The 23,063-nt window shown below is 42.7% G+C and overlaps 1 protein-coding gene across 1 annotated transcript in view; it reads right to left on the bottom strand.

The window, feature by feature from the left end:
• The window catches only part of LOC132873824 (myosin-IIIb), an 89,426-nt gene extending 74,581 nt beyond the window's left edge, over nucleotides 1-14,845 (bottom strand). Inside the window, exons 1-4 of the mRNA XM_060909624.1 lie at nucleotides 14,565-14,845; nucleotides 14,213-14,278; nucleotides 6,843-6,973; nucleotides 5,578-5,680 (exon numbers count right to left, since the gene is read on the bottom strand). Coding sequence (XP_060765607.1) covers nucleotides 5,578-5,680; nucleotides 6,843-6,973; nucleotides 14,213-14,278; nucleotides 14,565-14,672 — 408 coding nt within the window. The 5' untranslated portion in view covers nucleotides 14,673-14,845. The remainder of the gene's footprint in view (nucleotides 1-5,577; nucleotides 5,681-6,842; nucleotides 6,974-14,212; nucleotides 14,279-14,564) is intronic.
• Between the last annotated feature and the right edge of the window lie 8,218 nt (nucleotides 14,846-23,063).

Genomic DNA, 23,063 nt, shown 5'->3' with positions numbered 1-23,063 from the left:
CCCGGAGGAAACCCACGCGGACACGGGGAGAACATGCCAACTCCGCACAGAAAGGCCCTCGCCGGCCCCGGGGCTTGAACCCGGACCTTCTTGCTGTGAGGCGACAGCGCTAACCACTACACCACCGTGCTGCCCCCTGATTCGTGCGATATACATTATACATATAATGAATCCTTGAACAGGCAAAATAATTTTCGACCTACCTTTGTATTTTTTGGTGTATATGTGAAGTTCGATAGTCCTTGCCCCTCTACTAGCGTAGTTTATCATGTCAGAACACAATGAGCAAAGTACTTTTCCTGGGACGTCTATTTTCCGTACGTGATCACCGAGCTTCGTTGTGAGTCTGTTTGTCGATCTCGACATTCAGTGTTCTTTCTAACCAAGCCCATCGAAAACGGTTCTTTATTCCTGCACCTTTATCAATCGCCCTCGCTCCATCCTCTTCTTTCTTATCTAGGACTTTTGCCATTGTCGGCATGCTAAAATATCCCGCCTGAATACATGCGTCTTTCCGATGTTACCAATACGTATTGTCAAACAGCGCGTACGGTCGGTGAACGGTGACTGCAAGCCACGCGTGGAGAGCATGAGTACTTGTGTTTATACGCTGCACGCGATGGGATTTCCCGAAAATTCTACCGCAAATAAGTCGAACATTGTCGCAAAAGTGAATGCTAATTACGACATGTCGAAAGACTCGAGCGTGTTAACCCGGAGCCCACCAAGAATCAAGACGTTATAAGGTGACCACAGATCGTTAACCATACCCCCCCCCCCGAAAATTTCTCAACAGATTTACATCGATCTCAAAAACGATCATTTTGGTCTGAAAAAGTCGGAAATCCGCCGATCGGCGGAAAATCTCATCCCTGAACAACTGTAAAATCAATCAATGATGCGTCACAAATCGAGGGCGTCGCACAAAAAATTAAACAGTAGTAGCAAGACGGCGGATCGCAGCGATAACCTGCAAGCTTTTGTTTTGTTATTGCAGATGTTTGTTTCCATCCAAAAAACAAGCAACTACTAAGGCCCTGTCCACACGGCAACGGATTCAGGTGAATCTGATAAAATTGTTTATCGTTTCGGCCTGGCGTCCACACGGCACCGGCGTTTTGGGTGCCCCACAACGATATTTTTTGAGAACGGGTTCCAGAGTGGAAAAATCTGCCAACGGCGCCATTGCGAAGTCGTCTGGATGAGTAGAACGGATTTGTTTACGATGACGTCACAACCACATGACTAGAACAAGCAGCACTCTCGCTGTTTTGTATGAACCACTGCATTGCATTCACTTTTGTATACAGCTTTTCTTTTAAATAAACAAGTAACTGAACCATTTCTTGAATTTCTTTTTTTTATTGGATAAGACTGCTTTTCAAAATGTTCACACACAATAAGAAAATTAAAGTTGTATAAAACTATGCACACTAATAAAACTAATTTGTACACACAGAAGGCACGATTTCCTCGCATAGTCACAGCCTTCTTCTTGTTGTTGTGTGCTTGTTCCTGACAGTGCTTCACACCGGGTAGAAGAAGGGGTTTATGCGCATGCGTCTACTTCTATTGTTCTGGTGTCTCCAATGGGACCGTCTTACAGCGCCCCTAGAGGTGTGGCATGTGTATTGCATCGTTTTCAGCAAGCGTTGCCATATGTACCTGATATTTTACTGATCCGTTGCCCATGTGGACGCGATTTTTTTTTAATAAAATCTCGTTACCATTGTCGTGTGGATGTAGCCTAAAGGCCAATTTATGCTGACAACCCAGTCCTCGCAGATGGCGTCTGCGTAGCCCCCCCCCTTCGCAGACGCTCTGCGCGCACCTCCCAAAAATTGTGACCACCGCAGAAGCCTCGCAGACAGCGTCGCAGACAAGAGGGCTCTGATTGGTCCACTCTACATCCGCTGTACACGCACTTCCGCTTCCCTACTTTCCCGGTTTGGTTTGTTTTCACGACCGCCATTTTTAAAAACACGAGCGAAGATGGAGCAGCACAAAGAGCAGTTGATTGAGGAAGTACGTACATCTATACACTAGTCATTATAAGTAACCGGAGGATAAACACTCCACTAACCACACCCACCAACTACTCCTAGCGATTTCATGCCCCCTTGCGTTATGGCGGTGAATAACATCGCGCACACCTATTACTCCCCGCTCAACGATAAATTACAACTGTCTGTGAAAAGCTATCTGCGAAAGCCTTGTCGCAAGAGCATGCAGAGGCCCTAAGACGACGTAGAAACTCTCCAAATTAACCACACGCCCAGTGGTGGAACAAACCAGCTCTCTTTTGGTTCCAGCTGGGAACCAGCTTTTCAGGTTCCGAACCGATTTATTTTTGGTTGAAATGCTCCGAAAGGTTCAAAATTTGGTGCGCAAACCAGAACGGAACCCGTTCCCTGTTGGTGGAAAAGGGGTGTTTGTGAGCAACATTATAGTGGCTGAAAAGGCCAAGCAGATCAAATGCAATTCAATGCCACACTGCAAAAAACTGAAAACTGAATGTGAGGAGAAAATTCCTTAATACTAGTCAAATTATCTTGCTGCATGGACAGATAATTTTACTTGACAAGACATCTTGGGATAAGTTGGTTACAATCTAGAACTAGTTTTAATAATCTCAGAGTTGGTGTCTTGTATTCTTCTACACTGCAAAAATGATATCTTAAGTTAGAATATCTTGAATATAGTAGAAATGATCTCGCATTTCCAATTAGAAGAATACAAGACACCAACTGAGGCCCTGTCCACACGGCAACGGATTCAGGTGACTCCGATACAATTGCTTATCGTTTAGGCCTGGCGTCCACACGGCACCGGCGTTTTGGGTGCCCAAAACGCAATCTTTTTGAGAACGGGTTCCAGAGTGGAAAGATCTGGCAACGTTGCCGTTGTGAAGTCGTCTGGATGAGTAGAACGGATTTGTTTACGATGACGTCACAACCACATGACTGTGAGTGCTTCATGCCGGGTAGAAGTGTAACGAACTCGATGCGAGTTGTCAACAAATCCTATAACTTGGTTCATGAAACGCGCTTACAAAATATTTTCACTGTGAATATTTATTGTGTAATGGTGCAAAGTGAGAGAGAGAGAGAGAGAGAGAGACTCTGCCCTTAGGGCAGAGTCAATCCCGCCAGCAAAAATAGGGAAAAAAAGGAGCGATCTCACCTCTTCAGATGTTGGTTTAAGTCCGACAATACATTCCTCAAAAAGGGCGTAGAAGAGCAAATTAACCCATCAACGTGTAGCATTCAATTTATTCCGGACCATTAAAGACGCCGCCTTCCGCGTAGAATCATACGTCATCCTCGCCGCCATATTGGATAGGTCAAAGCGGACAATAAAGATTCATGTGCTGCGTTTAACTGTACCAACAGGTTTACCGTCCAAACGAGATCACATGGGATTACCTTTCACAGGTGAGAAACAACAAATTAATCCATCAACGTGTATCATTCAATTTATTCCGGACCATTAAAGACGCCGCCTTCCGCATAGAATCATACGTCATCCTCGCCGCCATATTGGATAGGTCAAAGCGGAGAATAAAGATTAGCTGCGTTTAACTGTACCAACAGGTTTACCGTCCAAACGAGATCACATGGGATTACCTTTCACAGGTGAGACTGGAAAAATACTTTTCATTGTATTTGGTCATTATAATGTAATTTTACGAACAGATTTTCCTGACTTTGTGGCTAATATGAAGTCTCGCTCATAATAGTTTATGCGCATGCGTCCTTACTACTTCTATTGTTCTGGTGTCTCCGAAGGGACCGTCTTACAGCGCCCCTAGAGGTGTGGCATGTGTATTGCATCGTTTTCAGCAAGCGTTGCGTTGCCATATGGACCTGATATTTTACTGATCGTTGCCCATTTGGATGCGATATATTTTTAAATAACATCTCGTTGCCGTTGTCGTGTGGATGTAGCCTGAGATTATTAAAACTAGTTCTAGATTGTAACCAACTCATTCCAAGATGTCTTGTCAAGTAAAATTATCTGTCCATGCAGCAAGATAATTTCACTAGTATTAAGGAATTTTCTCCTCAAATTCAGTTTTCAGTTTTTTGCAGTGCATTTGTTTTTAACAGAATCTTTACAGAAATACCAATGTAGAGTTACTGTAGGTGTACAACAAGCAGACCAGGTGGCAAGGGGGGAAAAAAAAAAAACCCTCAGAGGACATGAAGAAACCTTGGGACTCGAAATTGAACCCATCCTCTGAAAGATTATACACGGCTACTATTTTGAAAGGATGTTCAGGAGTCCTGGGGTGAGGGCTGGACAGTGTTGATGCTTACAGCAGCAGTTCGTACGTAGGTAGGTAAGTAGGTAGACAGGACTCTACAGTATCCAGATGAGCTCATTCAAGCGTTGGAAATAAACGAACTGTTAATCAAAACAGCATTAACGTAAATCTAAAGGCTGTTATGGTCCTTTTCCACTACCCTTTTTCAGCTCGCTTCAGCCCGACACGGCTCGCGTTTCGACTACCTCAGAGCAGCACGACTCAGCTCGCTTCAGCCCTGCTTAGCACCCAAAACTCGCACGGTTTTGGAGTGGGGCTGAAGCGAGCCAAACCGAGCCGAGTGGGGCTAGGGGCGTGAGGAGACACTCCCCTGTGCACTGATTGGTGAGGAGGAGTGTCCTCACACGCCCACACATGCCCCGCGAGCACGCTGGGATCTGTAAACACTGTAAACCCGGAAGAAGAAGAATTACGAGAATTTCTGAAGCCTTATGCGCCTCGCCTCATCTATACGCTCTTGCCAGTATCTGTTGGCGTTGTCAGTGACAACAAGCCACAGCACCAAGACCAGCAACACTAACGACTCCATGTCCTCCATGTTTATTGTTTACTATCCGGGTCGTGAGACTACCGCTTAAAAGGTCACTGATGTCACTGTTTGCGCCGCCTAACGACATCACGTGACGTCCACCCACTTTGACTAACTCCACCCAATGTGTCCACCCACTTCCAGCCAGCACGGTTCAGCGCGGTTGTAGTCGAAATGCAACTCCAACAGCCCCGCTCAGCTCGACTCAGCCCAACTCAGCACGGCACGGCTCAGCCCAACTCAGCCGCGTTAGTAGTGGAAAAGCAGCATTAGATGCTTTGTATAAAACAGTCAGTGTGTGTGTGTATATAAATCAATAAAAAGGCTACAAACATTAAATACACTTTTGGTCTTGTAATATTGGTATAGTGCTTTTTCACCCTGCCCTACTGTAATATTTACTTATTCACGCTTACACGCCAACTTCCACACCAGCACTTTTTCTGTTGCATGACCTCAATTAGGAACAACTGGTGATTCATCTTTATTCAGTTTATTACTGTATCCTGTTTTATTACATTACATTACAGCAGAGTTCCTGTAAAACCGCCCAAAATGTTTTTTTAGTCACCAAGCCCATACATTACAGAGGCACAAATCTTAGTAAGAATAATAATCGCGTGCCAATGATGCGATTCAACCATGGTCTCTTGCACAGCTTGGGTTTTGACATGTGCAAAAATCAAGGCTATATTCAAATAAGCGTGGTCGGATCACTTACCTGCAGGATCTGCTGCTCAAGCTGAGAGTTCGCGCGACAGAGCTCCATAAGCTGCCGCAGTAAAAGCTTTGTGCTTTCGGTCTTCCCTGCTCCGCTTTCACCGCTGAAAGGGGAGTGAAATAAAACAAGAATTGTCGTTACGGTGATAATGTTTAACCTTAGAGGTCATTAACTGTGTCTGTAATGTAGCTTCCACAAAACAGCCCTGTAGATCATCCTCTACCGGTACGTCATGAGCTAGACCCAAATTCCAAGACAGACCTTGAACCCTACTGGTGCAATTTAGAAAAAAGAGGCATTTGATAAACAAATATGCCGAGCCTGATGGTGCTCTGGACCACTTGATGTGTAAATCCGAAAGTCTGAGCCAGTTCTTTACAATTTACATGCCCAATGGAATTTGCAAATACGTGTTTGCGTCCACAAGGAAACACTGCTGACTTTCGTTTACTACAGAGCCACCAGACTTCAGAGACTGAAACAGAGGCATGTACGGTAGTAAAACATGCAGCGCTCATCATCAAGCCATCTTTCACACTTACTTATAGGCAGATGATGAGCGAAACGTATACACGCTAACAAACCGCCCCATCTTCTTCCTATTTACATTCATGGTCACGGTTATGCAAACACGAGCGTACAGGTGTGTTATGACGTGCCATTTTTATTTACAGCCAAGTGAATTTGTTGCACGTCCTATGGTTCAGGCGATGGACCTGCACTACGGTACGCACTCCTACAACATACACACTCTCGCACCTCCTCATTCTTCCCAAGCGGCATGGTAACCAGGTAAGACGAGACCACTTAAGAAGCCATCTGCTCGCCATTAAAGCGCTTCAGCAGCACACAGCATCAAACTCTTGCCCCTAGTGTAACCATAGTAATAACTAAAATTTTTAAATGAAAATGACTTCTCGTTCTGTACAGCTCTAATTACGCAACCTGACCACGTATGACCTGTACGATGGAAAAACGATCACGGCGGGAGGAAAAACAAAAAACAAAACCAACGAATGCACCGTCATCGCATGCAAAGCTCGCACTGGAAACACCACAACCTGGAATATCTCCAGAAGTGGTCTACCATAAACCAAGCACACACTGCAGGAACTTTTCCTCAGAACGTCTTGTCCTAGCTTGTCTTTAGAGGAATGTCCTAACAGACGTCAGGGTAGAAGGAAAAACAAACTGAATTACATTTTTTTTTTTAAAACAGGTTGGAACATGTTACATATTAAAATACACACTACAGAAATACTCACCTGATCACGATGCACTGGTTTTTCGGCCCTGTGGCCAGACGGCCCAACATGGACTGATACGCTCTATCGGCTACAGCAAATATATGTGGGGGTAAAGTGCTTTTCTCATGGCATTTGTACTTCTCAGACATCTGAAAAATACATTTGTCATTATTATTATTATTATTAAGTCACAGTCCAAAAGATGAGTAGGATCATTCCAAGAGACACTGTGTGTCAAGCTTGTTACTATGCAAAAAAGTGAATATTAAAATGGCAGCGGAATTAAGATCAATTTGCTGCTTTTTAAGATTAAAAGCTTTTAGTATTTTCTGGCAACAGATGACATATTTATAATAATTATAGCTCTTATAACTACTAGGGTGCATCAGTTGCCCTCACTTTCATAAAATCTGATGCATTTTTTTGTCCGGGTGTTCCTTTTCACCCATAAAGACATCCTGTAAAATTTTTTGACCATATTCAAAAAGTCTAATGGTGGCACCATGAGGTTCATTTTTTGCCAAAAAATGCTTATTTTATAGTCTGGTTAACACCAGACCACATCACAAGTGAAATATGGTCTGGAATCCGCCTATTGAATTTCTCGTAGGGGAGGTGTGGTTTACGATTGTCAACGGCCGTTTATTGGACGTTGCGAATGTCTATCATTTGGCGTATACGTAGCCCATGGCCAATCATGGCAGTTGTACCTGGTGACGTAGTTAGAGCGACGAAGAAAGACTAACGCCAAACGCTGTTTTTTTTTTTAAAACAAACTTTCGCTCTAAACTATTCAGAACAGTGTCTAAAGCTTGATCGAAAGTTTGGTTCATATCGCTCGCCGCCATGTTAAACGTGATCTGTAAACAGTCCCAAATAAACTACAAGCTTCCGTTTGTCGAGTAGTACGCGTCACTGTCTTTCCACCCCTCCCCACTCTCTGATTGGCTCCCTAACTCAGGCGAGCCTTTAGACCATATAGTTTCCATGCTGTCTTTTCAGATCGGAACGATTGTGCAAAGCAGCACGGGATTTCCCAGGCTACTTATTTTATGTTTTCGCGTAAGGTTTGAATCACAATCAGTGCGTTTACATGCACATCCAAATCGAGCTGCTGTCGGTAATCGAGCTAAGGGTCCCAGCAGGGGTGCCAGAGAAATCCAATCCTACATGCACACAAGGAAATCGAGCTATTGTGTGAGGTACATTGTGCACCCGAGCCACAGGTGGCGCTACACGCCGCATCGTGTTGGTACACTTCCGGTTGTCGTCATGAAGAAGAGCTATTCAAGAGTGTAAACAAAGTTATCAGTTCCGTGTTCTCCATTGCGTGTTTTTCTCCCGTCCATGAATTTGAATATATTCAACTCCTTAAGCTGAATGAGCATGAACTCTGTCTCCTCATTGCTCCAGAAGTGCACGTTTCTGCTCGCCATTTTCTCTTCTTCGTTTGTTCCTCCTGACCTCTTCTGCTGCTCGCTACTACTGTTGTCATGCCGACCGAGGCTGTCGTGTTTCCCACTTGTGGTCTCGTCACTCCCGGAAGGGGCAGTGCTGAAGTAAGTAGCTCGACAGGGTTACATGCACTAAGTAGCTTGGCTACAAATCGCATAATCTAGGTCGCGTAGCTCGATTACGAGAAATCCAGTTCGGTTCAATTTCAGCCTAGCTAAGGTGTTTCCATGGCATTTAGAACTTCGATTTCAGTCGAGCAACGGCAGAAATTCGATTTTCTCTATGTGCATGTAAACGCACTCAATGTTGGACTCCATTTATTGGTTTCTTGTGAGCCAGAGATCATGTTAAGAACCTTTGCAAGGGATTGAGAAGCATTAATGTGATTCATAATCCATTTGTATTGTTTAAAAGTAGTCGAACAATGATTCAATGAACAGCTAAAACTCAAACTGTGCTTGATAATATATTTAGAATATGTACTAAAAATGTGTATCCAAGATATTTGGTATACTCTATAAGGTGCCATAATGTTTCATGAAAAGTGATCGAAATTTTGTCATAAAAGAGCAGCTTTTTCCATAACTTTGAGCTCCTGGTGCCACCATTACACTTTTGAATTTTGTCAAAATATTTCACCCAGTGTGTTTTCTTACCAAAAGGAATATAAAAACAAAAATGCATCATGATCGGAGGAACTTTTCATTTTTAGGGGGCAACCGATGCACCCTAATAACTACCCATAGAAAAACATCTTCCATCATGTCCAAGCATTAATATGCAATTTTTATTGTTGTTAATTTACTGGATGAAGAAAGAAAAAAAAAAAAAAGGATTAAAGAAGATTTCTCAATTTCATCATCTTCCATCAACACTTTGGTAACCAGACTGATCAGAGTAACAAAATTGATGGGACAATGATTTGATAGTTATCATTTCACTCGCCTACATTACATCAACACCGTTACACCTAACACTACGTTCACACTGCAAGGCTTAATGCTCAATTCCGATTTTTTTGTGAAATCCGATTTTTTTGTGAGGTCGTTCACATTAACAAATATATGCGACTTGTATGTGATCCTCAGTATGAACGAAAAGCGACCTAAAAGTGTTCCGCATGCGCATTGCAGGATACGACGACGTCACACGCAGTGAGCATGGTCAGCGTTTACGGAAGTAACCTAAAGTTTCCTGTGTATGACAGTAGCCAGCATGGAGTACCTGGCAATGATGCAGTTGTTGTTGCGACGGAGCCAGAACATGCACAATAGCCAAGGGTTTTGGCTCAGGCGTTCTGTGGGGTAGTGACTGCAACCTCCGTTCAAAGGAACATCAAAGCCATGTTGTTGTAACTTTTTTTGAGAGACCCGCCGCCTACTTCAGCGCAGAATAGTGATGTTTGTGGCTTGTTGATGACGTGTAAGTCGGATGAATGCGACCTGGCGGTTCAGACTGAAGTCGCATATGAAAAGATCGGATAGGAATCGGAATTAGGACCACATATCCAAACGGCCTGGGTCGGATTTGAAAAAATCGGATCTGTGTCGTTCATATTGTCAATAAAAGATCGGATACAGGTCACGTATGGGCGAAAAGATCGGATTTGAGTCACTTCAGCCTGCAGTGTGAACGTAGTGTAAAGTAACAAAGCAGACAGAAGCAGCAACAGTGCTACGGTACCATTTTGGCTAATAATACCAGTTTGGCTATGGAATGAAGATTACAGAGACTCACTGTAGAGCTTTAAAATGCTCTGAACAAAATTAAACACTTTATACAACAAAAATCTGCCTCACAGTGTGTTCCTGGGATAGGCTCCAGATCTACCGTCTCCCTGATCAGGACCGAACTCTTACTGAAGACGCATAAATTTAAATTAAAAAAAAAAAAAAAATTTCTACATTCACTTCGGGTGAATTTGAATAACGATTCTGGACAAACGTTCAATTAAATTACGCTGTAAGATAGTCCTTGAAGCACTGTATTAGTGATGTAAAATCCTCTTTCTATTTTCTACATCGTAGAACAATATTGAAGACTTCAAAACTAAAACAATATACACTACCGTTCAAAAGTTTGGGGTCACCCAGACAATTTTGTGTTTTCCATGAAAAGTCACACTTTTATTTACCACCATAAGTTGTAAAATGAATAGAAAATATAGTCAAGACATTTTTCTGGCCATTTTGAGCATTTAATCGAGCCCACAAATGTGATGCTCCAGAAACTCAATCTGCTCAAAGGAAGGTCAGTTTTATAGCTTCTCTAAAGAGCTCAACTGTTTTCAGCTGTGCTAACATGATTGTACAAGGGTTTTCTAATCATCCATTAGCCTTCTGAGGCAATGAGCAAACACATTGTACCATTAGAACACTGGAGTGAGAGTTGCTGGAAATGGGCCTCTATACACCTATGGAGATATTGCACCGAAAACCAGCTAGAATAGTCATTTACCACATTAGCAATGTATAGAGTGGATTTCTGATTAGTTTAAAGTGAAAAGAACAGTGCTTTTCTTTCAAAAATAAGGACATTTCAAAGTGACCCCAAACTTTTGAACGGTAGTGTATGGCTCACATTTTAGATAGCCACTGTTTAACTTGGTGAAGCTTTGCACACTATTGGCATTATCTTAACCAGCTTCATGAGGTAGTCACCAGGAATGCTTTTGAATTAATAGGTGTGTCTTGTCCAAAGTTCATTATTGGAATTTCTTGACATCATCAAACAGTAAAAAAAAAAAAAAAAACAATAAAAAAATACATCTGTAGGAATCAAGAACAGCTCAACTAAGTAAAGTCTGAGGGATTAGAGATCACAGGTGTTCAGATTAGGCTTGAGCCCTTGCCCCTTTACACACTGAAATTCCTTCAGATTCCTTGAATCGTTCAATAATGATATATATCCTTATTCGACAACTGTATAATTCATATATCTAGTTACGCTACAATAACCTGCATAGCGCTTGCATTGTTTCTGCCTACCGCTAGCGGCCTGCAGTGACTACTAATGCGTCGCGTTTTGGTCTTTGCTTTCTTCTTTACTGATTCCCGTGCGAATTTCCCCAGTACACAAATACTGATGACATAGTCAGTATTCTCAGTTACCTTGTGGTTCTCGAATTTTCGCGATGTGACAACGGGAAGTGGAAAAAAATTGTTTATAAAGTAGGTCCTCATCTTACAACTTCTGCTACCATCAAAGGTGAGTAGGTTGTATTTTCTAAAACATACAGAAGTGATAGCTTAAGTATTTTTCTTGATTACTGCCAAGTTTCATCGTAATCAAAAGACTAGCACAGTTTTCTAACGTTAGCAATACCAACGTGTCCAAGTGCTGCTGGCAGACGGGCGGCCACGATTGATTTCTACCGCTAACTTGGGAGGATGAGGGCTTTATAAATCCATTGTTTCATTTATGATTCACGATAAAACAACTCATATTTCATTACCACGGTAATTAAAATAAAAATAATAGTATATGACATTGTAGCTTGGATATTTTGTTATTTTCTTGTTCCCCTTATCATAAGCTTTCAGCTGATACCTTACTTTTTGAAGTTGGACAAAAAATTAAGCAGGTTATGGTCATTTACAGGTGGAAGTTGTTGATATTGGTCACCGTTCTTCTATTGTTTTCGTGTGTAATTAAGGGCTGAAAATCCCCTCGATTTTGCAATATTAAAAAAAAAAAAATTCATAACTTCCTTAATATTTGTCATAGATAGTTGGTTCATGTATCATTTTAAAGGTCTTTTCTAGTGAGTTCTAGTGTAGTAGAAATATTCTTAATTGAATAACTTTGATTTTTATTGTCACATGCCTAATATATCTCAAGCACCACTTAGCTAAGTAAAGAGAAACAGAAGAAGTGTTTGTTTGTTTTTTTTTTAAACCCACACTGAATTAGAACAGGCGTGTTACACTTTTGACTGATACTATTATTCAGTACCCAGTCAAAAGTTTGGACACACCTAATTCAATGGTCTGTCTTTCTTGAAAATTTGCACAGTAATTATATATATATATATATATATATATATATATATATATATATATATATAAAAATAAAAAGTGCTGTCAAGCGATTAAAATATTTAATCGCGATTAATGTCGCGACTGTCATAGTTAACTCGCGATTAATCGCAATTTAATCGCACATGTTTGTCACATGAAAAACCATTGTAATTCTCTAATCAGCATAAAAAAGTGAATGGGCTTGCTTTGTGCCAATGTTTTTTTTATTGCAAAGCATAACACGTCTTGACACAGCCACTGCAAAGTGAAACCTAAGCCGAGCACCGGCGCTAGCAAAAGAACCATGAGTGAAGTGAGACAGGTTACACAGTGACGGTAGGCTTGACATGCTTGATTATAATATAAAGTACACTATTATATTAACTAAGTTGTTCATTGATAAATATTGCATTGAATCTGATCTTTACTGTTTCAGCTCACTTAACACATTTTGTACTTTTACACTTTCTGCCTGTTGATGCGTCGCGCTGTCCAATCAGAGGCAGCCAAATTTGCATATTACAGGAAGGATTTCTGGGATAGCATTGAGTTTACAGTTCAGAGGGATCTGGCTTCTTTAGACGCTGCCTTCTTAAAACTGAATGAATATTTTAAAAAAGAGCCAAATGAGCCAGTCTTTTGAAAGGCTCTTTTCAAAGAACGGATCACATCAAAGAGCCATAAATCCCATCTCTACTAGCGCGCTGGTTCGGGGGGGGAGGACTCTGGCTGTGCGGGGCGTGGCATTATAGTCTAGCTGCTATCGGTTTTCTAAGCAAAGTCTCTGTTCCAAGTTCCTGGCAGTTTCAGAAGCTTATGAAAAACCTACATCATGTCACAGAGCGTTAATCTCACGATAAAAAAAAATTATCGCCGTTAAAATTGAGTCAAGTTAACGCGTTAATAACGCGACATTTTTGACAGCACTAATAAATATATATATATATATATAAAAATAAATGCAATGCTTGGATTAAACTGGTGCAATGTTACATAGCGAAGCTAAGTAATGACATTTTAAAACGGTTAGAGTTCATTATTGCCTTTTTGCTCGTTTTGTATAGGTAATCACATGGGCCCCGAGTAAAAAAAGGATTAATTTCACGAGTGATTTTGAAGTTTTGAAAATCGCAACTTGGGCAATTTCAAAACTTCGAAATCACAAGTGAAACTGATCCTTGGACTAACTTACTGGCATTCAACATTAAAACTTAACTATATGTTTCCAATGATATGGAACCAAATATGTGTTTTATGGTATAAAGAATGATTTAAGTGCATCCCTTTTGGAGCTACCTGTGAGTAATTTTGCTAAATATGACACATATTGCCATACATTCACCAAAAATAACGTTATCACCAATTTTTTTTTGCATGGTAAATAGAGCTATCACAGGGCTACAATAAACAACCAAGTTTATTTAGTCAAGCCTTTTGATATTGAAGATAATAAGTGTTAAATGTGATTTTTAGCTTGCGTACCCTGATCGTAAAACAACCCTTGAGTAATTTGGCCCTATGGATTATCATCAGTACAAACATCACATCGAAGAGAATAAACTTCCATAGTGCTTATACAGAGTCTAACTGTAATGTGCAATTTTCCCGAGTCTCTCAATAAGGCAATTTTTCTATACTTTTTCACGGTAGATAATGCAAATAGCCCTCTGTATTTAATCCTTCGTTTGTCTAATTTTTATTTATCTGTTTGACATTTTCTTGCTACTGTAACGTGAATTTCCCCGATGTGGGATGAATAAAGTGAATCTAATCTAATCTAAAAACAGATAGTCAGTGTCTGAGCAGTCTGCTACCTTCTGAGGAGGAAGTCAATTCGAAATGGCTTATCGCCCCTTTAAAATAAGTGACTAAATGAATGTTTGGCTGAAATAAAGATGTTTATGACTGAATTACCTCTTTCCCATAGAGAGGGAGTTGCTTAAATGGGTTCACAGCGACCAAAATATCCCCAATATAAGTCTGTTAGAGGAGAAAACAACAACAACAACACAAATAAACAAAACAGCTGTGAGTCCTGTCTCAGGTTTACTAACAACATACAGCACAGTATCTTCCTGATTCACTAACAAACACCTCAGGTCACCAAAACCATTACAATAATAATAATAAATAAAATGCAGGTTTTAAAAACACAAACAGAACTTGCAGTACTATGTACACGACGTGATAAAACCCTAAAATGTCCGACATATTGAAGGATATTTCTAAAGATTAACCATGCTGACAGACACGGAGCATTACTGACATAGATGTGTCTGTGGTTGAATCTTGCAGTCAGTGATTCCAGTAAACTCTCTTCATCCAAATCTGACAGAGTCGCCAAATCCTCCTGAGCATGAGCTTCTCCCTCCATGATTCGGTCTCAAGTGCCACAAAAAATAAATAAAATGTTGTTAAAAACGCTTAAAAGTGACTGTCTGAGCGGCTTTGTAACGCCATTGGTTCAGCACATGTGCTCTGTGCTGAGCAAGCCGTGTGCCTGCTTTCAGCTTCCCAACCAACTCTCACTACACCTCAGAGCTCATGTTCTGCAGCACCTCCTCCAGCACCTCCTCCTCCTCCTCCTCCACACGCCTTTAACCCTCGCTGACCCGGAGACCGGCATGCTGTACCAGCCTGTGAGCATACAAACCCTTTCAGGGGAAAGTATCTCTGCTCAAAATGGTCGCGAGAAGGCGCCATGTGACGCCACAGGCTGGATAATTTGCATATTCATTGGCTCGTGAAGATCATTTGCATATCAAATGTCTGACATGGGGCGGCACGGTGGTGTAGTGGTCAGCACTGTCGCCTCACAGAAAGAAGGTCCGGGTTCGAGCCCGATGGCTGGCAAGGGCCTTTCTGTGCAGAGTTAAAGTAGTTTTAGAATTTGAAAATCGCCTTTGCATGTAACGATGAATACTAATATTTGTAGTATATTGCAAAAAAAATCACTAAAAAATGTTTATCCGTAATGATTTTATAGAGGGGCGGCACGGTGGTGTAGTGGTTAGCGCTGTCACCTCACAGCAAGAAGGTCCGGGTTCGAGCCCCGTGGCCGGCGAGGGCCTTTCTGTGTGGAGTTTGCATGTTCTCCCCGTGTCCGCGTGGGTTTCCTCCGGGTGCTCCGGTTTCCCCCACAGTCCAAAGACATGCAGGTTAGGTTAACTGGTGACTCTAAATTGACCGTAGGTGTGAATGTGAGTGTGAATGGTTGTCTATGTGTCAGCCCTGTGATGACCTGGCGACTTGTCCAGGGTGTACCCCGCCTTTCGCCCGTAGTCAGCTGGGATAGGCTCCAGCTTGCCTGCGACCCTGTAGAACAGGATAAAGCGGCTAGAGATAATGAGATGAGATGAGATTTTATAGAGGATTTTCTGCGATAGCCCACGAGCAAAACATCGCGCCGCGATCACGTGACCAATGACGTAATAAATTGACAAGCTAGACAGCTCACTTATGGCCCTTTTCCACTACCCTTTTTCAGCTCACTTCAGCTCGCTTCAGCTCACTTCAGCCTGACACGGCTCGCGTTTCGACTACCAAAGAACAGCACGACTCGGCTGTTCAGCCCTGCTTAGCCCCTAAAACTCGCACCGTTTTGGAGTGGGGCTGAAGCGAGCCAAAGCGAGCCGAGTGAGGCTGGGGGCGTGAGCAGACACTCCCCTGTGCACTGATTGGTGAGGAGGAGTGTCCTCACATGCCCACACACGCCCCGCGAGCACACTGGGATCTGTAAACACCGTAAACCCGGAAGAAGAAGAATTACGAATTACGAGAATTTCTGAAGCCTTATGCGCCTCGCCTCATCTATACGCTCTTGCCAGTATCTGTTGGCGTTGTCGGTGACAACAAGCCACAGCACCAAGACCAGCAACACTAACGACTCCATGTTTATTGTTTACTATTCGGGTCGTGAGACTACTGCTTAAAAGCTCACTGATGTCACTGTTTGCGCTGCTTAACGACATCACGTGACGTCCACCCACTTTCGCTAACTCCACCCAATGTGTCCACCCACTTCCAGCCAGCACGGTTCAGCGCGGTTGTAGTCGAAATGCAACTCCAACAGCCCCGCTCAGCTCAACTCAGCCCAACTCAGCACGGCACGGCTCAGCCCGACTCAGCCGCGTTTGTAGTGGAAAAGCGGCATTACTGTACATACTGTGACTGTGAGTGACAATTCGCAGATCTACGGATTATTTCCACTGTATACGATGGTAAAAAAGTGTGTCGCGTACGGCTGTTCTAAAACCAACAAAGACGGAGTATCTCTGCATCAGTTCCCTGATCCTGATAAGAATAATGGATACGATCTCGCTGAGTGGAACCGGCAAGTAAAGCGGACGAGGGCAGACTGGTGCTAGTTGAAGGCTAGTGCACATATTTATCTTAGGGTCCTAGGCAAGCATAGGTTCTCAAAGATAGTTATCCATGCAGGAGCTAATGATATACGCCTTCGTCAGTCTGAGGTTACTAAGAGTAACTTTGTAGAGGTGTTTAAATTAGCGAAGGCGATGTCCGATGCTGTAGTATGCTCTGGCCCCATCCCAATGCGGCGTGGCGATGTAGCTTACAGCAGGTTATGGTCGCTGAACTGCTGGCTGTCCAGGTGGTGCTCTGAAAACAGTGTGGGCTTTATAGATAACTGGGCTAATTTTGAGGGCACTGCTGGCCTGTTAGGGCGGGACGGTATCCATCCCACTCGGGAAGGTGCTGCTCTCATTTCCTGCAGCATAGGTCATAGTCTCAGAACAGGCCTAGTTAATTTCTGACAATCCAGAGCCAAGGCCAGGGAGCAGACGAACAGGCTAAACCGACTGTCTGCTAGCTGCACAGAGTCGTCACTCAGGGCCCACTACATCGAGACTGTGTCTGTTCCCCGAGCTCAACAAAAAGGTAGAAATTTTCAGAGAGTTTGTTCCAGTAACCTAATCAATATAAAATTAGATCAGACTGACTGTACAGCTGCTGCCAGCACCTTTGATCTAAAGGTGGGGCTATTAAATATTAGATCTCTTACATCTAAAGCGCTAATGGTTAATGAACTCATTACTGATCAGGAGTTTAATGTACTATGTTTAACAGAAACATGGATTAAGCCAAATGAATATATAGCATTAAATGAAGCGAGTCCTCCTGGATACAGTTATATACACCAGCCTCGTCTAACTGGCAGAGGAGGAGGCATCGCGGTTATTTATAACGATTATCTAGGTGTAACACACAAACCTGGTTATAAATTTAATACATTTGAAGTTCTTCATACTCATATAATGTATGTAGCCTCAAAAAATAAGTCTACCCAGTTAATTCCATTGCTTATTATTTACAGGCCCCCGGGGCCATATTCTGAGTTTCTTTCTGAATTTGCAGATTTTATCTCAGATTTGGTTATTTCCTTAGACAAAGCTTTAGTTGTCGGAGATTTTAATATTCACTTTGATAACTCAGAAGACCCTTTAAAAACAGCGTTTGTGTCCATCTTAGATTCAGTCGGGATTAAGCAGAATGTCATAGGACCGACCCATAATGGTGGTCACACCCTTGATCTAATACTAACATTCAGATTAAACGTAGACAATATAGTCATACTTCCACAGTCTGAAGTTATCTCAGATCATTGTCTCATCTCATTCAAAATATGTCTGAGTAATAATATATGCACCTCACCACGCTACTGTATTAAACGTACTTTCACGTCAACTACTGCACAGAGCTTTATAAATGATCTCCCAGAGCTGTCAACTTTGATTGGGTCACTGTCAGCCCCTGCAGAACTCGATCAGGCAACTGAATGCTTAGAGTCAACATTCCGCCATACTTTAGATAATGTAGCTCCTCTAAAAAGGAAAATGGTCAGAGACAAAAAATTAGCACCCTGGTATAATGATGACACTCGCACATTAAAACAGACCACTCGAAAATTGGAACGTAAATGGCGTCAAACAAAATTGGTAGTGTTCAAATTGGCGTGGAAGGAGAGCTTCCTGAAGTATAAAAAAGCTCTTAGTGCTGCGAGATCAACATATCTCTCCTCCCTAATAGAAGATAACAAAAATAATCCTAGATTCCTATTTAATACTGTAGCAAAATTAACCAGGAATAAGTCCACTATCAACACATGCACACCTGCAGTATGTAGTAGCAACGACTTCATGAATTTTTTTAATGACAAAATTGAGAATATCCGACAAAAAATTCAAACTACTAATTTAAGGTTAGACAATGAAAGCGACCTTGTAGTTAACAATATAACTGTATCAGATCATCAGTTAGAATGTTTTACTCCCCTAAAAGAAACTGAATTACTTTCATTAATCTCTACATCAAAAGCCTCAACTTGCGTACTAGATCCCTTACCGACACATCTATTCAAACAGATAATGCCTGGAGTAATTGAACCGCTTCTAAAAATAATAAATTCTTCTCTTATGATTGGCTATGTACCCAAATCCTTTAAACTAGCAGTTATCAAACCCCTGATTAAAAAACCTGACCTTGATCCCTGTCAGCTGTCCAATTATCGGCCAATATCAAACCTCCCCTTTATCTCCAAGATCCTTGAAAAAGCTGTGGCACAGCAGTTATGCTCATATTTACATAGGAATAACATCCATGAAATGTATCAGTCAGGATTTAGACCTCATCATAGCACAGAGACAGCACTGGTTAAAGTAGTAAACGACCTACTGTTGGCGTCTGATCAGGGCTGTGTCTCGCTACTTGTGTTGCTTGACCTTAGTGCAGCATTTGATACCATTGATCATTCCATTCTTCTGGATAGACTAGAAAATGTTGTGGGAGTTAAGGGAATGGCCCTCTCCTGGCTCAGGTCTTATCTAACTGATCGTTATCAGTATGTCGATATAAATGGTGATATTTCTAGACGTACCGAGGTAAAGTTTGGTGTTCCACAAGGTTCTGTCTTGGGTCCACTGCTTTTTTCTCTATATATGTTACCTTTGGGCGATATTATTCGTAAACATTGTATTAGTTTCCACTGTTATGCTGATGACACACAGTTGTATGTCTCTGCAAAACCTGATGAGAGACACCAGCTTAATAAAATTGAGGAATGTGTTAAGGACATTAGACACTGGATGCTTATAAATTTCCTTCTGCTTAACTCTGACAAGACTGAAGTACTTGTGCTAGGACCACATAAAGCTAGAAGTAAGTTTTCTGATTACACAGTAACTCTGGATGGCCTTTCTGTTTCTTCACGTGCAGCAGTAAAAGACCTCGGAGTGATTATTGACCCCAGTCTTTCATTCGAAACTCACATTGATAACATCACCCGGATAGCTTTCTTTCATCTCAGAAATATTGCAAAGATAAGAAATTTAATGTCATTGCATGATGCAGAAAAACTAGTCCATGCTTTCGTTACCTCCAGGTTGGATTACTGTAATGCCTTACTGTCTGGATGTTCCAATAAGTGCATAAACAAGCTCCAGTTAGTTCAAAATGCCGCAGCAAGAGTCCTTACTAGAACTAGAAAATATGACCACATCACGCCTGTCTTATCCACACTGCATTGGCTCCCAATCAAATTTCGTATTGATTATAAAATACTACTATTGACCTTTAAAGCACTAAATGGTCTCGCACCACAGTACCTGAGTGAACTTCTGCTCCTCTATGACCCGCCACGCCTACTTAGATCAAAAGGTGCAGGCTATCTGCTGGTACCTCGTATAGTGAAGGCTACATCAGGGGGCAGAGCCTTTTCTTACAAAGCCCCACTGTTATGGAACAGCCTTCCAAGTAATGTTCGGGAATCAGACACCGTCTCAGCGTTTAAGTCTAGGCTGAAAACATATCTGTTTAGTCAAGCCTTTTGTTAATGGTGTTTATGAGGTAAAGGAGTAGATCTGGAGGGTCCTCAGACATAGAGTGTTTTGGTAAACTGGGATGTATGGATGCTGTCAGTCCCCACTCGCTTGCTCACTCGAGTTTGTTGACGGTGCAGTGGCTGGCTGCTTTATGTCCCGGGGCTCCCTCATGCCTGTGTTACCTTCTGGCTCTCTCCTTTTAGTTATGCTGTCATAGTTAGTTGCCGGAGTCCCTGCTTGTACTCGGTGCAATATGTATACTGTTCCTACTTATTCAGGTGACATTGGGCATACCTAACCACCTGTGTTTTCTTTCTCTTCCCCCCCCCCCAAATCTGTCCCTCTGAGTTACATGGAGTCAACAGGAAATCTTTTGGTGGAGACGGTGGGGACCTCGACTGGCTATCGTAGCCTGCAGGGAATCGGCCGTCAGACGTTCTGTCGCATGTCCCAGACCCGGTGAAATGTAACTGAATTGTCTTGGCCAGGCCTAAGGGTCCCATCTGCATCTCATCATTGCTGAGGAGTGTGCTCCCATCACCCAATCAAGCATCCAGCCAGAGCAGGTCATGATATATTTTTTACCATATTAACATGCCATTGTGCGTCATGCCTGATGTAAAGACTCTCGTCTCTGCGAGCCTACCACACAGATTTAATACTTGTCATTTTTAGGGCATACCTAACAACGTGTTTTCTTTCTCTCCCCCCCCATCTGTCCCTCTGAGTTACATGTTGATCCTGGGATTGAGATGCTGGCCTCTTCTGCCCCTCGGACCTGCTTGATCCATCCTGGTGCCCTGTGTCTGGTCGGAGTTTTATCGCCCCACTCCTGTGAAGGACGGCCCCATGAGGACAGTTGAGGGTTATACCTGTTAAAACTGTTAATATTATAGTCAGGCTGTCTGTTGTTGCCCAAATGAGGATGGGTTCCCTTTTGAGTCTGGTTCCTCTCGAGGTTTCTTCCTCATGTCGTCTGAGGGAGTTTTTCCTTGCCACCGTCGCCACAGGCTTGCTCATTGGGGATAGATTAGGGATAAAATTAGCTCATGTTTTAAGTCATTCAAATTCTGTAAAGCTGCTTTGCGACAATGTTTATTGTTAAAAGCGCTGTACAAATAAACTTGATTTGATTTGATTTGATTTATGCTGGTGAGTGTAAAGGGAAAAGTGGTTTTTATAGTCCATGGGAGAATCTTGAGGCACGCTTTGAACGAGCTTCCCGAACCTTTAGGACAATTAAAGGGTTCTTTAACTAAACAAGAACTAGACGATCCCTGGACGAGTTCCTGCTTTGCACTTCTACGATACAGCCGTGACTGTCCCCATTCAGGCCCGCATTTTTCTTCTCCCCAAGCTCCGAACGCACACAAAGCAGACTTTGACAGCTGCAGTCATTTCCGTGTTGTTGGAAAGGCCGCTTGAACGCCATCGGTTCGCCCCAAATATACTGCCGATCGCGACGCACATTTCGGCCCAGACCTCTGATTTAGTAGAAAAAATGTTGTGCATCGACTCACCTCGACTGGAACACGATTCACTTTCGTCTTCAGACGCAATTTCGTCTGAATAATCGCTGTCTGATTCACTCATTTCGCTTGTGTTTATACTGGATGCTGCCATCCTGGTCAATTTACTACGTCATCGGTCACGTGACTCCTGACTGGGATTTCCAGGAAATGCTTCCCAGAAGCTCGGTTTTGTCGCTCAAATACAGCCCTTTGATGGGGAAATTTTTTATTTTTAATTTGCATACATTGAATATATACCCTTATACTACATTTTCATCAATAGTGGGTTCTAAAATTCTAGAACTACTTTAACTGGTGACTCTAAATTGACTGTAGGTGTGAATATGAAGGCCAATTTATGCTGACAACGCAGTCCTCGCAGATGGCGTCTGCGTAGCCCCCCCACCTTTGCAGACGCTCTGCGCACACCTCCTAGTCTGGCTAATGCGACTTCAAAGCTCTGCGAGTATTTGGTCTGGCAAAGATATTAAGCCCAACCGTTTCCCAAAGTGCGTGGTTGACCCGCCTCCCTGAAATGCCTCAGTTTGCTACTGGTCGAAACCAGAAAAGGCTGTGACGAAGCTTAAACCAATCACATCACTCTTTCCTCTGATGTATGTGACACGATGGGGCTAACTGGTAGATTAAACTCTTACCGAAGCCGGTCGGGAGCAAGGCGAAAACGTCCTTCCTTTCAATAAATACCTCCAGGGCTGCTCTTTGCTCCATTTTCAATGAGAACTTGCTCCATGTTCGTAATGTTTCTAGTGAATGAAGCGCTTCCGGCATAGATTCTGTAAACAATCTATGGCTTCCGGTCGCAGTTCTACTACGTCAGTGCCTTGAACACACCTCTACCCAGGGCCATTGGAGATGCTCAAAGTTGATTGGCTCCCGATTTTTCGGGAGCTTGGAAGAGCTTGCCTTGCCAGACTAAGCTCGCAACAGGCCCTCGTGTTGTGTCACACTTAGGATGGGCGGGCCCAGGCTACGCACCTCCCAAAAATTGTGACCACCGCAGAAGCCTTGCAGACAGCGTCGCAGACAAGAGGGCTCTGATTGGTCCACTCTACATCCGCTGTACACACCCTTCCGCTTCCCTACTTTCCCGGTTTGTTTTGTTTTCACGACCGCCATTTTAAAAAACACGAGCGAAGATGGAGCAGCACAAAGAGCGGTTGATCGAGGAAGTGAGGAAGTACGTACATCTATCCGACTCCAGTTCTAGTCATTATAAGTAACCGGAGGATAAACACTCCACTAACCACACCCACCAACTACTCCTAGCGATTTCGCGACTTCGCACCCCCTTGCGTTGTGGCGGTGAATAACATCGCACACGCCTATTACTCCCCGCTCAACGATAAATTACAACTGTCTGCGAAAAGCTATCTGCGAAAGCCTTGTCGCAAGAGC

Source organism: Neoarius graeffei, chromosome 25 (assembly GCF_027579695.1).
Source record: "Neoarius graeffei isolate fNeoGra1 chromosome 25, fNeoGra1.pri, whole genome shotgun sequence".
In the NCBI taxonomy this organism is placed as follows: domain Eukaryota; kingdom Metazoa; phylum Chordata; class Actinopteri; order Siluriformes; family Ariidae; genus Neoarius; species Neoarius graeffei.
The sequence above is the reverse complement of the archived record's forward strand: the minus strand, read 5'-3'. Positions and strand labels throughout refer to the sequence as shown.